This window comes from Emys orbicularis, chromosome 10 (assembly GCF_028017835.1).
Source record: "Emys orbicularis isolate rEmyOrb1 chromosome 10, rEmyOrb1.hap1, whole genome shotgun sequence".
Classification (NCBI taxonomy): Eukaryota; Metazoa; Chordata; order Testudines; family Emydidae; genus Emys; species Emys orbicularis.
Window position 1 is genome coordinate 60,654,201 of NC_088692.1, and position 15,598 is coordinate 60,669,798.

General features: G+C 39.8%; 1 protein-coding gene across 2 annotated transcripts in view; it reads right to left on the reverse strand.

The window, feature by feature from the left end:
- The window catches only part of TJP1 (tight junction protein 1), a 325,424-nt gene that overhangs the window by 86,344 nt on the left and 223,482 nt on the right, over window positions 1-15,598 (reverse strand). For both annotated transcript variants that reach the window (XM_065412781.1, XM_065412780.1), the window contains exon 3: window positions 14,184-14,240. In XM_065412781.1, the coding sequence (XP_065268853.1) occupies window positions 14,184-14,240 (57 nt within the window). The remainder of the gene's footprint in view (window positions 1-14,183; window positions 14,241-15,598) is intronic.

A 15,598-nucleotide genomic window follows, 5' to 3' on the forward strand; every position in this document is an offset into this window, starting at 1 on the left:
CTCCTCTCATGATTGATCTGCAGCTGCCTCTGGTACAGGTGGAGGAGAAGCTGCGAGGCGTTGAGAACTGCCACAACTGCAGCGATGGTCGCAGCGGGATCCATGCTCGCACTGCTGTGGCGTCCGCGCTGTCAGTAATCAGAAAAGCGCGCGAACTGATTTCCCACCGGCGCTTTCAGGGAGGGAGGGAGGGAGGGCGTGAGTGACGGACGGATGACGACAGGCGCCCAAAAGCACCCTCGACACATTTTTTTACCCAGAAGGCATTTGGGGCTCGACCCAGAATTCCAATGGGCAGCGGGGACTGCGGGAACTGTGGGATAGCTGCCCACAGTGCACCGCTTCCAATGTCGACGCTTGCCCCGTTAGTGTGGACTCACAAAGTCTCACAAAGTCGAATTACTGTCCTTAGTGTGGACACACACGTTCGACTTAGTAATATCGATTCCACATAGTCGAATTAACTAAAATCGAAGTACTCTCGTAGTGTAGACAAGGCCTTAGAGTTCACACCCATACTCTTATGAAGATAAAAACGGCCATACTGGGTCAAACCAAAGGTCCTTCTAGCCCAGTAACCTGTCTTCCAACAGTGGTCAATGCCAGGTGCCCCAGAGGGAATGAACAGGACAGGTAATCATCAAGTGATCCAGCACCTGTCTCCCATTCCCAGCTTCTGGCAGACAGAGGCTATGGACACCATCCTGGCTAATACCCATTTATGAACCTATCCTCCATGAACTTATCTAGCTCTTTTTTGAACCCTGTTATAATCTTGGCCTTCACAACATCCTCTGGCAAAGAGTTCCACAGGTTGACTCTGCGTTGTGTGAAAAAAATACTTTCTTGTGGGGTTTTTTTTTTAAATCTGCTGCCTATTAATTTCATTTGGTGACCCCTAGTTCTTGTATTATGAGAAGGAGTAAATAACACTTCCTTATTTACTTACTCCACACCAATCATTATTTTATAGACCTCTATCATATCCCCCCTTAGCTGTCTCTTTTCCAAGCTGAAAAGTCCCAATCTAATTAGTCTCTCCTCATATGGCACCTGTTCCATACCCCAATCATTTTTGTTGCCCTTTTTTAACCTTTTCCAATTCCAATATATCTTTTTAGAGATGGCGTGACAACATCTGCACTCAGTATTCCAGAGAGCCTCAAAGTGGTTACAACTAACACACACCTCAGTTTCGTCCCTTATCACAAAGGCTGCAACTCCAGCAAGCACAATACCCCTTAATATGCTGAGGTAATGATTCAGTACAACCCTGCTTCCTGCAGCACTTAGGTGTTTCTTAGAGTTCTCATATTGCAATATTCACCCAACCTGACCCTGCTTAGCTCAAGAGCGGACAGCATCATAGCACAAGATAGTAAGTTTCCAAGCTCAATTCTTAGTAATAACAGCAGGACTACTTGTATCATTAAATACATCAAAACCTTGTCAGCACTGGCAAGTCATCTGCATGTTAACAAGAGTCATTTGCTTCAATCTTTTCCCTCTAGGGTGCTCTCCCTCTGCAGCAAGGTCAATGCCTCTGAAAAGTTATTGCTACTAGGTATTTCAAGATATGACAATTATGCTTACAATTTCTAGTCTGCCCAGAAGTGGCAATGCTGGGAAGTACATTTTAAGTTGGTAAATCAGTTATATTTATTAAAGTGACTGCTTAGCTCTTCCTGGGAAGCATAAACATTTGTGGGAAACAAAACACTATCTTAAGTAAGTATGATATATTGCTGCAAGATTTGATTTTTCATTAAACTTTAAAATATTTGTTCAGTATATTTTTCATGTAATGTAAATAAAATTGTCTGGGTTCCAATCTACCTTCATTTTCCATCACAAAATTTTACTTCTATGCTTCTCCCTGTCTTTTTCAGCATAGGAAAGGATCCACTCACACATGAGACAACTGAAGATATGGATTTTCTCTCTAGCAAGCCCATTTAAACAACCAAACAACTAGGCTGCTATAAAAAATTACCAAAGGAAGTGATGAATTCTCCATCACTTAAGTCTTTAAATCAATGGATGTCTTTTTAAAAGATATGTGCTAACTCAAGCAGGAGTTATGGGCTAGATGCAGAAATTACTGGATGAAATTCTATGGCCTGTATTATGGTCAGATTAGATCATAATGGTCACTTCTGACCTTAAAAGTCTATGAATCCATGAAGTGAAACTATTAAGAGTATCTTGGACCAAGAACTAAAATTCAGAGAGATTAGAATTAGTCCCATACAAGTTTTGCACCAGTGCAACTCCACTGATTTCAACAGTGCTCCTTCAGATTTTGCATTAGTGTATCAGCAGAACTTGGCTCATGCTTTTTATTTGGTGGGCTGAGGAAGAAAAAACAAGATAGTGTGGAGACTAACCTATTTTTAGATCTGTTCTCGCCTCATCCTCCCCTAAATGCATAAGCACAGAAAAGGTTTCCTTTTCTGTTAACTTGATAGTCCTTCACTCAAGTGAAAAGTCGTCTTTTCATCTCTCCAAGTTTCTCCACTGTCATTACAGGTAATGCTTCAAGTTTCACAGTATTAAAAGCAGTATTAATTCAGAAATCTAGAATTTTTTTCCCTCCAACTCCTATATAAATACATGTTACTTAATAAATGTGAACACTGATGAATTTAGGTGACTGGCATGAGAAGGGAACAAAAAAAGTCTACCTGCTGAAACTACAAATCAGAAAATCTGATTCCAGTTCTAGCTCTCATGTAAAAACATTAATTCGGCTTACCATTTAATTAGGGGTCCAAAATCATTCCATCATAAATGTCTAATTTCAAAACACAAATTTCTCTGAAACGTCATCATGAGGGCAAAAAATTTCCATTTTCCAGCTCTGCCTTCATATGAAATTTTCTTGGGAAGTCAAGCAAAATCGTATCAGTAGTTACTGAATTTAGAGATGGTAGGGATGCAAGAAGCAGCATCACTATTTTCTGAAATTTCAAAAAAAAAAAAAAAATCTACTCTAAGACAGAGCAAAAATAAAAGCAGAAGACGTTTGAAAAACTGGATGTGGACATAATTTTCAGTGGCTTTGCATAGTTTGACAAGAAAGTTGCATTTATTAAGTTTATAACCATTTGGACTTTCTCCTGTACATACACAGTATGCGAATTTCCACTCTCTACAGGTGCATACATACAGAGCAATGTACCTTGGATGCACATTTTCAAACATTCTTTTGCCAAAAAAACTAACTTAAAACCTGCTGAACTTATTTTCTGTACGTTCAATTTTGGGTCAAACTCTAACATTATTCACTAGTTGCTTGAGTAAGGTGAGCATGATTTACCCCTTTATTTTGTTAATTTCAATGATCCCAAAGAGTCAAAGTTTGAAGAAAATTGGTTCCATGGTTTTAAATTTATGAACATTTAACTTCAGCAACCCCCAGGAGTACCTTTACTCTCACATACGTAAGAGGGTATGTGTACAAAAAAGAGACAACATTAGGTGGGAGTAAAGTCTCTAGTAACAAACTTTAGGGAAAAGCTTTAATAAACTTCCTGTAATTTTAAAGTATTGCAAAGCTGGAAAGTTCAAATAAAACTCCAAACATGGAAAAATATGAAAGTTTCCATTTATTAACTTACTACAAGTAACTGACATGTAAAACCTTCAGATATTATGATAATTTGGCCAAGAACCCTGAGAGATGGGAATACCTTAAAACCTGGTATGTTGACGACAGTTGGAGACATTTTAAAATTATGTCCACTGCAGTTTATGCACGCACAACACAAGTAACCTAATTACCAGGGTTTCAGAAGTCTGCAGCCACATGAGCCCAGCCATTGTAGAGACAGATGAGATAAAATGGTTGTGAACTTTTCATGACCAGGAGAAAGTGGAAAGGGGAAAGAGACTTGCACATACAAACCAACCAACCAACCCACCCACCCACCCAAACAATATGCTTTACGAGCTTTGAGCACAAAATGTAATTCCAAGTTGGAAGAAATTCACAAGATAGGCAGGGGAAATAAGTAGAACTCCTTTCTAAAAACCTTTGCTCCTGGGTATAGAAAACCTGATGATCTCTCTGTAGGAGGACAATTAGCTGATATCAGCTATCAGATGGACTATCAAAAGGCAGGCCCGATCTCTTATGAACTAACAAGTAGCCCACTATGTTAGGGAGTGTAATAAAGAAAGAAATACTCTTTTTTTAGAAGTCAAAGCAGATCTTGTGTGTTTCAAAGCAAAATTCGAAGAGACCTCTTAAGAGCTAACATCACTGGAGTTCAGCAAGGTACTGTATCCACACCAGCACACTCAGACCTCTTTCATGGATAGATGATCTGTTCCTGATTCTAGAACTGGTGAACTCTAAGTAACTGGATCAGGTTTGATGACAAAACTAGATTAGAATACTAGAACTCACATGCCTAGGTTGCAGCTATTAAGATTAAGAGTGCTCTGACCCGAAAGAGGAAGCAAAAATCAGAGGCATTTTGAGTTGTGTTTTCCTGAAAACAAGTTCATTGAGGTTCTCTCCCCTCTTCTTGGGAAAAAGTGAATTTACTGTGTTGCCTTTTAAAGACCACCCATATTGGGAATTTTATATTTGGCTTAGAGAATGTGTCTTCTCTAGACGACAGCCAGCCTCCAATAGCATCTGATGAAGGATGCATCTGGGCTACAGGAAAACTGCTGCTTAACACAGTATGCATGAGCAAGCCCTTCCCCTCAATGGATTGAGAATAATAGTATTTCCTGTTGTGAGGGGAAAAAATGCTCTGAGAAATATATGAACTGGTCTTAACTACACAAAATTTAACTGCAACCTGGACTCGCTGGCTCTGGTGGGCTCCTCAGTGAGTCTAAGGGTCATGGTCTGTCAAGAGTTCTTCAGCTGAGACTCAAAGCAGAGAGAGTATGGTCCCTGAATAAACCTAAGAATTATGAATGTCAGGGATAATGTCAATGAGCCTCTTACGGTTCCAATGGGAAGGGCATTAGCTGAAGGTTCAGCGGTGGGCATGTCCCCTCAATGAGTCTCATAAGGATTGCATCAGTGGAGCTTCACCCGAAACTTCAAGTGTTCTTGTCAATTAGATTTGTTTTGAAAAGAGACAGAATGCTATTTTTAATGAGCTCAGTACAAATCTACAGCAATATACTGAAAACAGAACAAGTGCATCTTGCAAGCTATGTAACGAAATCTTTTTTAAAATGCCTTGAATCATTGTCATTATTTGATTTATACTTGAGCTCAATGCGCAGACACTATACTACCTCACCACATGAAAGCAGCAAGAGAATCAAAAGGCTGTTCTACAATTTCTGATTTGTTAGAGAATAAGCAGAAAAAAGTGGATGCTTATCAGAGTTGGGAGAATAACTGATTTTTCAGTTTGCAGACAGTTCTGAAAAATTTAAAAAAAAAATCAGTTTGGGTCAAACAAAACGTGAAAAATTTCAGCAAATCAGAAAGTTGACAAAAATTCATTTCTCGTCAAACAAATGCTGATTTGTTTAGTTAATAGGCACATTTTCACATAAAAATAAAGGAAATGAAGGACTAGATTCACAAAACGGCCTGTGGTGCCCATCTTACAGCTTTCAGCCCAATTCTTAGGGCACTCACCCAGGATGTGGGAGACCCAGGTCCAATTCCCTCTTCTGCCTGATGTGGAGAAGGGGTTTGAATTAATAGTCCACAACTGCTCAGCAGCAGACAGTAGTGGTGTAGAGTTAGTACATTGTATTACCATATACACCTCTACCCCGATATAACGTAACCCGATATAACACGAATTCGGATATAATGCGGTTAAAGCAGCGCTCCGGGGAGGGGCGGGGGCTGCGCACTCCGGTGGATCAAAGCAAGTTCAATATAACACGGTTTCACCTATAACGCGATAAGATTTTTTGGCTCCCGAGGACAGCGTTATATCGAGGTAGAGGTGTAGTATTTACTACTTAAACCTTCTGACTTTTTAAAGCATAGTACTGCTCTGAAAAGCAATTATGTATAAAATGGCACCTTCTTACTTAAATCCACTTCCTGCTGACTTTATTGACTTAACTAAATTATTACACTATAAGTCATGAAAAAGCCAGAATAGCTCTGAGACAGTAAGAGGAATTTCACCCTAGCTTGCATGTCAGCAAATAAATCATTCACTAAATCCCATTGGAGAATGTTTACTGTTGGTGATGCCTCTGCCAGAAATAACCCGGCTGAGTTTGCAGGAGTGGCAGCCAGAAAAAACATATTTTATTTGTAAACTGAGCAGGTTTGATGTTGAAGTCACTGAGGGACTAATGCAGAACCCCACAATGTCATTTCTCAGAAATGAATTGCACTTTAAACACTGGCCTTAGTCATGATTAAATAATAAGAAGCCATTTACATGGCTATTTACATAATTTAAGTGCTGTACAAACCAAGACCCTGACCCTACCACTGAATCCTTGTAAAACTCATGTGTCGTGTGGAGCCACAGTGAAGTCAATGGAGCTCCAGAGAGATCCACTTGGGTCCCAATCCTGCACAATATATTAAATCTCTGCACCCCCATGAAGTATCACTCATTTGGGGAAAAGGGAAGCAGACAAAGAGCAGGTAAGAAACTTTCAAAGTAACACAAACGAGATGTGGATTTTCAGACTTGCAATGGGGAATTCCTAAAATCCGGCTGCCTCCTGACAAAATGTACTACTTTATGAAAAAAAGTGTGTTTTATGAAGGGAGGTAAAGTTATTTTTATAATGCAGACTTCGTCATTGCAATTCTCCTGCAATAAAGCAATTACCAGCAGGGCACAAATGTGAGCCTTAAAGCACTGGTGAATGAAAATCAGTCATTGAGGAATTCTGAACCTTCACTGAACCACACACTTTTCAACTCAAAGTACTGGTGCTTTCCCCTTATCTCTCAAAAGGTTGCGTATTATAGTATATGCTTGCGTGGTTCTTATTACTAAGTATTTCTTTTTACAATGCACATTACTTTTACTAGGATCATCAACATTAAAACTAAACTAGAAATGAAAATATGTACATACGGTATGTTCTATCATACATTTTTGTGGCGTTTTTCTGGTGTTTATTTCCTAACTTATGCAGTTCTGTAATTCACAACAATTTTTCAGCCATTAGTATGAATTAGCCAGGTTCCACTGTAGTTCTAAGTCCTTAATCACTAAGGTGTAGTGCCATCCAGTGTTATACAGCAAAATATTTTTTGCTGTTTGAGAAGTATGTTTGAAAGTTTTAGGCCTTGTCTGTATAGTTGAAACTGTGCTAGCTATAGCCTTATTTAAATATGGTTCTTTGACTGATTCAGACAAATTTTATGTTAGGAAAGTTATGCTGCACAGTATTGCCTCACCCTCAAAGTAACTTCTAAAACAAATATGGGAAACAACTGTGCTATCATTTCCTGTAACAGACATAGTATCTAAAAATTGTCCACAGCAAAGCTGCTAGCAGCAACAAGATCCTTGCCAGTCACCATTTTTCCTCTTTGAAGTCAGAGGAGTTGAATATCACTAGAGCTCAGGGAGTTTTTAAAGAACCTAAATGAAGATATTTGCTCTCCATCAAGAAGGGCAAAGACTGTAAAACGCTCAGATACCATGATAGCGGGAGCTATAAAAGTATCTTTGATAGACATGTCATATGAATCAATTTAAAATAAACTGGCAAAAAAAATTCCCCTGCCACATCTGTTGCCCACTTAGATAAACAAGCCATCTTTTGTCACTACGAAGTATCAAACCAAACTCCACTATCAAAGTCCACATGGAATTATGAAAATACATAAAGCTAAAATCACACTGTGAAATCAGTCTGTTCCACTGCCTTACTTGGCTTCACTCCATAATACACATATTAATAGCATTTAGGTCTTATAGGAAAGCATATGAACAAAATCATGGCAATTCTGAGGAACTGTGCCAGCAGTCTAAATATTTATTGGAGAAATACAATGAGCAGCCAATCTAGTGTGGAAAGGGGGTGTCTCCAGTTTGATCCATCTCTGCAGGACCTCTCTCTGTGCTGCATCTGAGTAATTCATTACTAACTTGCTGCTCTCATCTGCTTCAGGATAAGCAAATTGCAGAGGAGCTCTTTTAGTCTCTTACTCCTGTGAAGGGAAATTTGAATCTTGAAGGCCAACATGTCAGAGACTATATGGATGGAATCTGCAGCAGGTCTATATAGTCTGGACTCATGGAACTACTGAGAGGGCAAGGAAGTCATGCAACCATATCCCCATAACACCTGGGGAGGTGTTTTCCCCCTACATCATTGTTTTAGTGCTCTGAAGATTGATGGCTGTGACTGAGGTCAAAAATTGGCCTCTTATATCCCTGTATTGTAAGGTTATATGGTAGCCACCTCATCTACTTGATAGCTCCTGAGTTGCTGACAAAGTTTGAAAGTGAACAACCAACCACAAAAAAACCTTCTAAAAGCTACCTCTTCCTTCACATCTCCATCCCAAATAGTGACCGGTTTAATATTTTTAAACAAAACCAAAAATCCCACATTAACAATTGGAGGGGCTTGCACTTGGTTTTTAGTACAGGCTAAGTTCTTGCTATCAGTGTTAAGCCTTGTGGTTTACAGCAGGACAACAAGACCACCAACTACTCAACATGTGGATGTAGGTAAACCTTTTTAGTGGGTAGAACAGTATGGTTCTGTCATGTGTGTTTAGACATGGGAGCATGTCATTCTGGAAAATGGGAAGTGTCCAACAACTTTAACATTGTGCAGAAAGCATGAACACATACTAAAACAGCACACTGATATCAAGCAGGAACATTATCAAGTTTTATATATTTAGTATAGTGCTGTTGCTCTATTAATGAAAATAGAGGCCTTGTTGAAACAATACACCACTTTGCAAAATTCCAGTATACAACCATTTCCAAAAAGGCAGCAGCTCCTCCCGGTCTTTTGCTAAATAAAACTTTTGGAAGGGCAGCACCTGCACTTCATTGCACTGTAGTTTATAGTGAAAACTAAATTCAGAGGCGCATAAAAACAGCATTCTGCCCTGCATGACTGCCTTCCTGTATGTCACTCAGTACTTCTTTAATGTTCACAGCTATTGACAGTGCCCCAGACAACAAAACTGAAGGAAGCTCACTATGGGTTTGTTTCATGGGGAATGATTTAAAATATGAATTCACTCATGACCTCACCAGGATTTGAACCTAAAACCCAAGAAGTAAAGATCACCTTACCTTATCACATTCAACTACCTGAAATATTTTTTTAATTTTTTGAAACAAGAACAAAATGAAAAGTTATAGACTGAGAGCACTGGAAAATTAAGTCCTACATATGCACAGCAATGAAAGTGACAATGCAAACTTAATCAAATTGCTGTGCTAATGTACCTTGAACATTCTGAGAGAAATCCATCTTTAGGCCTGACAGGGCAGTTCATTCTTTGTGGACTATTCCATTTTTCCACTCTGTGGTAAGACTGCCAAAAAGGGTCCTCCATATTATGTAAGCTAGACCACTCTGATACCCTGACACCCCAATATTCACCACTGTCATGTAATTAGGATATGTTTTGTACAAAGTATGTCTTGTGAGGTATTCTAAAAGTCGATCTACTTGACATTAATATCTGGTTGGATTGTGTTATCGTCATATGTGACGTTATGAAGTTTGGCAATATATGTGTTACTGAAACATGTTGTGAGGTTGAAAAACATCCACAAGCATGCTTTCAGGTACAACAGTAAAAAGGCCAAACAATTTTAATGGCTTACTGGGGAAATGTACATAAGCACAAGGATTACCCCAGGAACTGTGTACAATAGAAACCTCTCAGATATAGCCCTACACAATGGGAACTGTTTGACCCAGGTCACAGCAAAAGAGCTTTCCAGCAAGTGGGAAGAAGATATAAAAGGGGGACAATGGCATCATGAAGATACCTCACTCTCCCTGTAACAACACACCTGGAAATACCTGAGGGGCAAGGACTGAACTGTGGGAAGTGATGGTCCCAGGCTAGAAGGATCTTTAGCCTGTGTATGAAAACCTGGGAAAGCCAAGGCAACTTGTGCCTTAAGAATCTGCCAGCATGTTTATCACTCAGGGTGAGAATTTGCTAATTTATATCCTTTCTAGTGTGTTAAACAAAAACTACAAACTGAGTTTATTTACTATGGTAATCTGCTTTGATCTGTTTGCTATCCCTTATAATCACTTAAAATCTATCTTGTGTAGTTAATAAATTTGTTTTTGATTATTCTGAAACCAGTTTGTTGAATTCATAACTGCGGGGGGGGGGGGGGGGGAGAGAGGAGGAGAGAAAGCTGTGCATATCTTCCTCCACATTGAGGGAGGGGGCGGATTTCATGAGCTTACACTTTACAGATTTCTGTGCAGTGCAAGACAATACAATTTTGGGTTTACACACCAGAGGGGGTGTGCACTTGAGTGTTGGTCAATTCCTGAGCTGAGTCTTCCCACGCAGAGCTGATCTCAGTGTCTTTCTGCAGCTGGGTGTGGCCCTACCTGTGTGTGTGCTGGAGGAGGCTTGAGGGCCTGACTCAGCCGGGCAATGTAAGGGAACCCAGACTGGCAGAACTGGCGGGCTCAGGGTACCCCAATACATCAGGTAGAACCCCGGAGGGGACAGAGGGCAACCCGTCACACACTCAATATCAGATGTACACAACTTTCCGTCACTACCAGCTTGAGCAAGATTTGAACTAGTGATGAAGAGGCACATACATAGATATATCTATATCATAGGGCAGCCCCTTCCTGGGACAACCCCCAGCTGTAGGGCTGCTGCTGAACAAGTACACCTGCATCAGTTTCCCTCCTTCAGAGTCCTCACTAATTCCACACCAGGCTCTTTCTGCTCCTTACCACTCCTTTTTGGGTGCAGTTTATTACAAAAATGTATTGCAAAACAGTCCCTAACAAGAGTCCCAAAACAGTCTTTTTCTCAGAGCAAATGTATACAGTCTTTAAAATCCACATCCTCTAGTCCCTATATGCCCTACATAGCACACTCCGGCATCATCAACCATACCTGGGCTCTTCATTTGTGCTCTCCTGACCTTTTAGCAGGACAGCCACCTCAGCCCTTCCAGCTGGAGTGTAATCCCATTTTTCCTAGTTGGAAACCCCACAACTTCTGTGCTGGAAGTTCACCCTCCCCTGGCTCCAACTTTCCACAGAGATGTCAATGGTTAAGCCCCTCCACTGGCTTTAAGCTCTCTCCAGCCCTCGGCTTTGGCTTCCCATCATAAAAAAGTCAGCAGACGACTCTTGCTGCTGCTCTCTGGCCTTCAGCCTCTGAGCCCTGGCTCTCCGGCTTGGGGTAGTCAACTGGCAAACCCCTCTTGCTGATCTCCTGCCTTCAGCCTTTCCCCAGGACCCACCTACAGCTTCTTTCCAGTCTCTAGCAGCTCTCACCTGCCAATCTCACTCCCAACCAGCTCTGACCTGCCCTTTTCTTGACTGACTCAGGCCTGGTCTACCTTATAATTTACATCGACCTAGCTACGTCGCTATGGAGTGTAAAAAAATGTATTTCAGTGAGCGACATAATTAAGCTGACCTAACCCCCTAGAGAAGATGCAGCTAAGTCAATGGAGGAATTCTTCTGTTGACCTAGCTATCACCCTTCCATTGATGTAGGAAGAATCTATGCTGTGGTGCTACAGCAGCATAGCTGGAGCTGTGCTGCTATAGCACTTGTAATGTAGACACTGCTTCAGTCCGTACTCTAAGAAGGTTCTGACTAACCAGGTCTGTTCCGGCTGTAGGGCCCAGGAGCCCTCTTTTAAGCCCAGTTGGGGGTTAGCTGATAAGTCACAGGCACACGGTCTTCTTCCCTCTTAAAGGGCTAGTTCCACCCTCTAAGAATTTCATCATCATTTTATTAATCTATTTAGGAAGTTAACAGGTTTCAGTACTATGATCCATACACACTCCCAACTTTCACATTTTTTTCCCTAAGCTTATTATTCAAGTCTAATTTATCAATTTGTGTCTACTGCCCCTTTCTGTCCTTCTCTCTTTATTTCTTGACTTTACTATCTTTTCCACTTTAACAACTGTTTTCTATAGGTCCTTTTCCATCTCACCTTCACAATCTCCCTCAGAGGTTCAGAACACATTCTGTAGATTAGCAGCAATGTAACAAGGCAATCAAATTTAAGAAACAAAAGTTTAGAACTAGTCTTGATCCTATGATGATGCTTTGGAAGAGGATTACTTCTCAGCTGCAGAGCAGATTGAAGCAAGAGTCAGCCAGCCTGACGTATACATGTAATCCTAATATGCATACTTTCTCCAGAGGCAAACCCAATGTCTTGAAAAGTATGTATGTGGGGTGAACGGTGAACTATAAACCCTTTATTAGTACAGGATGGTGGGCATCATTAGACCACATTAGTGCTAGAGAAAGGTTCAAGAGTTTTGTTGTTGTTTTTTTTTTTTTACTTGAAAGATTTACATTATCAATGCTGATATTAGATAAAATATTTCATTAGTGAATTGTTTTTAATGTCACAGCATTAAAAGAATAATCAAAATGAAGTCCAATCAATTTAAAATTTACATGGAATTAAGTCATTTTGTTATTAATGATGTGTGAACTTGTTAATTATGTGTATAATGTAGTAGCAAACATTTACATTGTGTATACCCCTGTAACTAAATAACCTATCAAACGAGGAAGAAGCCTTGTGGAACGTAACAAAGAAATTTAACAGAAAAGTGCTAATTTCAAAGCAAGTGGTCAGTTTGTGTGATGGGGGCCATGGATTAGCCTTCCCATCGCACGGCCGCCATCAGTAGCCGGCCCAAGCCAAGTAATCTAATGATCCAACCAGCAGACCAAATTCAGTGATGAATCCTGGTCACGTGCCACCTGAGGCATGTTGCGTATGCGCTAAGAAGATTGTGTGTGATGATCGGAGGTCAAAGACTCAAAATGCATTCCTTACTCTCCAGCATCAAAGGAAAAGCCCATGTGGGTAGTGACACTGTCAACTTGTTTTCTGAAGAAGCTCTAAGTATGGATTCAAGGAAAGATCCTGGATCTCTGGACTCTTACAGGGAAGTGTACCAGATGCTAAGCAGAGCTTCCCAGAGACAAAGACTTTTGGGAAACTAGCTGTTTATTACATCACTGCCCCTATTTGGAATTAGAAACTGGCTCACCTGTACATATATTTTTACCTGCTTTAACCTCTCAATAACTCTTATGTCCTTTTCTTAGCTAATAAATCTTTAGTTAGTTTAGTATAGAATTGGCTACCAGTGTTCTCTTTGGTGTAAGATCTAGAGTACCAATTGATCTGGGGTAAGGGACTGGCCTCTTGGAACTGGGAGAAACCTGATGTGGTGTGATTTTTGGTTTAAGTGACCTTTTATCATAAAAGTCCAGTTTGTCTGAGTGGCAAGGTAGACTGGAGAATCTAAGGGGACTGTTTGTGAAGCCATGGTAAGACTGGTATTGTGATCCAGGAGTTTGCATTTGTCACTGGCGTGGTGAAATGTAAGTATAGAACACACCACCAGCTTGGGGTGTCTGCCCTGTTTTCTGACAGTCTGCCCTGAGGTAGGCACACTCAGTCGTGAGCCACTCCAGACAGTGTGACAATTTATAAAAGCGATCTACTCTGCCTACCACAGGTCACCACAAGCAGACGACTGAGGCCTCAAACACACAATTTCTAGCCAATTCTGGTCAGTACATGGTCAAAGTATGTGTCTCAGAAGTACAGATTTGTACAAACTATTCTCAAACAAAAATTTTTATTTGTGAAATTATATTCTATTTAGATTTAACTACACTGTCCTATAAAAGTTTCAGCAAAACAAGCGTTTGCAACACATTTTTAGCTTTGCAATGCATGAAATACACTTCAGCATAATTTTCAGTTGCGTGGGGATATGTACAAAAAAGTTATCTAAGAAACTTAGGCAAGCTCAAGAGTGACTAGGTAAAAAGTTGTCTTCTTGGCAAGTTTTACCAATAACTACTGTTTGAGCAGAGAATTTACAACAACTCTAATTTTAAACAAAGGAATGTGACAAAACCAGTTTCCTTTTCTTTTGCTTCCTGACATCTGGCTCTTTTCTATTGTTTTCAAAAGCTGCCAGTATCCTGAGTTATGCATACAGAATTAATTGTTGTAATAACTTACCCTGTGAAGAGTCACTGTGTGTTGTTCCCATATAGCTGTTTCTTCCATTGTTGTGCTCTGATTTAAAAAAAAAAAAGTAAAGTTAGATTTTGCTGTCAATATATAGAAGTTCTTCTGAGCTGTGCAGTACCTCAACTGTAAATTGACAAATTTATATTCATAGTTAGCTACTCATTGGGAGTATTAAAGCTGAGGAAAAACAGATTTTTTTTATATAAAGACAGGAAACAGCTCAATGGAACTTCCTGTGTTTCTAACTGAAACGTTCGGAAAAGGACTCCCCATTATATTCACCTCGTACTAGTTGCATGGCAATTTTCAGTGCCTATACAAGTACTAAGTTACCACTATTGTGCATCTAGCATCTGGGCAATTTTTGCTTATGTTAACTGCACTTTCCCCAACACAGAAGTTTGCCTTTTCAGAACCAAAGTGAAAAATACAGAAAGAAATCGCATCCAACTTTAAATATTGTGTTTAGCAAACCCTTCCTTCCACTCAAATTCAAACACTGAATTTCAGAGAATCCTAACAGATCAAATAGATGGCTAGACAATCCCCATTTGGTTTTACCTTATTACAGAGAAAACCTAAGTGTGTCACTTCCTATTTTCTTGAGTTATTTCAATAAGAATTTGAGTACCAAATGAACATAGCAGTACTACTTTTTCAAAGAGGTTCTGAATTTCCTTGATTCCCACTTTGCAGGATTAGGCCCCAAAAGGAGATTTTAATTTAATTTTTAAAATAATTTCATTGTTTATTCTTTGTGCCTGTAATGTTAGGAATATGTTACAAACTGTATTTAAATTTCTTTTAAATCATCAAGCTTTGATCAGAGATGCAATGAAAATGTTTAGAGAAGTGTAAGGTCTGTGGAGTTGAACAAAAGGATGAAATTCCACACGTTTCCAACCCTTGGAATTATAATTAAGTTTAAGAGAAAATGTACAAACATTTGGTATGTAGGTTCTCACTTGTTCAATGAGCAGTAGTGAGTGATGCTGGTCTAATGCCCAGTTTTAATTTTGCTATAATCAAATGTTGATTTATTAGCTTCTGATAATACCTCATGTTTTGTTAGTATTCCACCATTTATTTCTGTTCTAATTATACCCATATATATTACCATTAATCAGGAATGCCTAGCTATGGAGTACAGTACATGTACTGTACCGTGCATATGGGTCACATTCAACTGACTCTGCAGTTCAATGAATGCTAATCTTTTATCTGAACACTAGCACTGCAGAACAAAACAGGGACCTATGTAAGGGAACAAGATTAGAGAGTAGCAATATGAAAACATTTACAAGCCCTGCATTTTTGCCTTGAAAATAAAGACTTGCAAGTCTACGCACTGTGCCACAAGAAGCAGGCACTGAGGGGAGGAAAAAAGCAGCCAGTAGGGACCA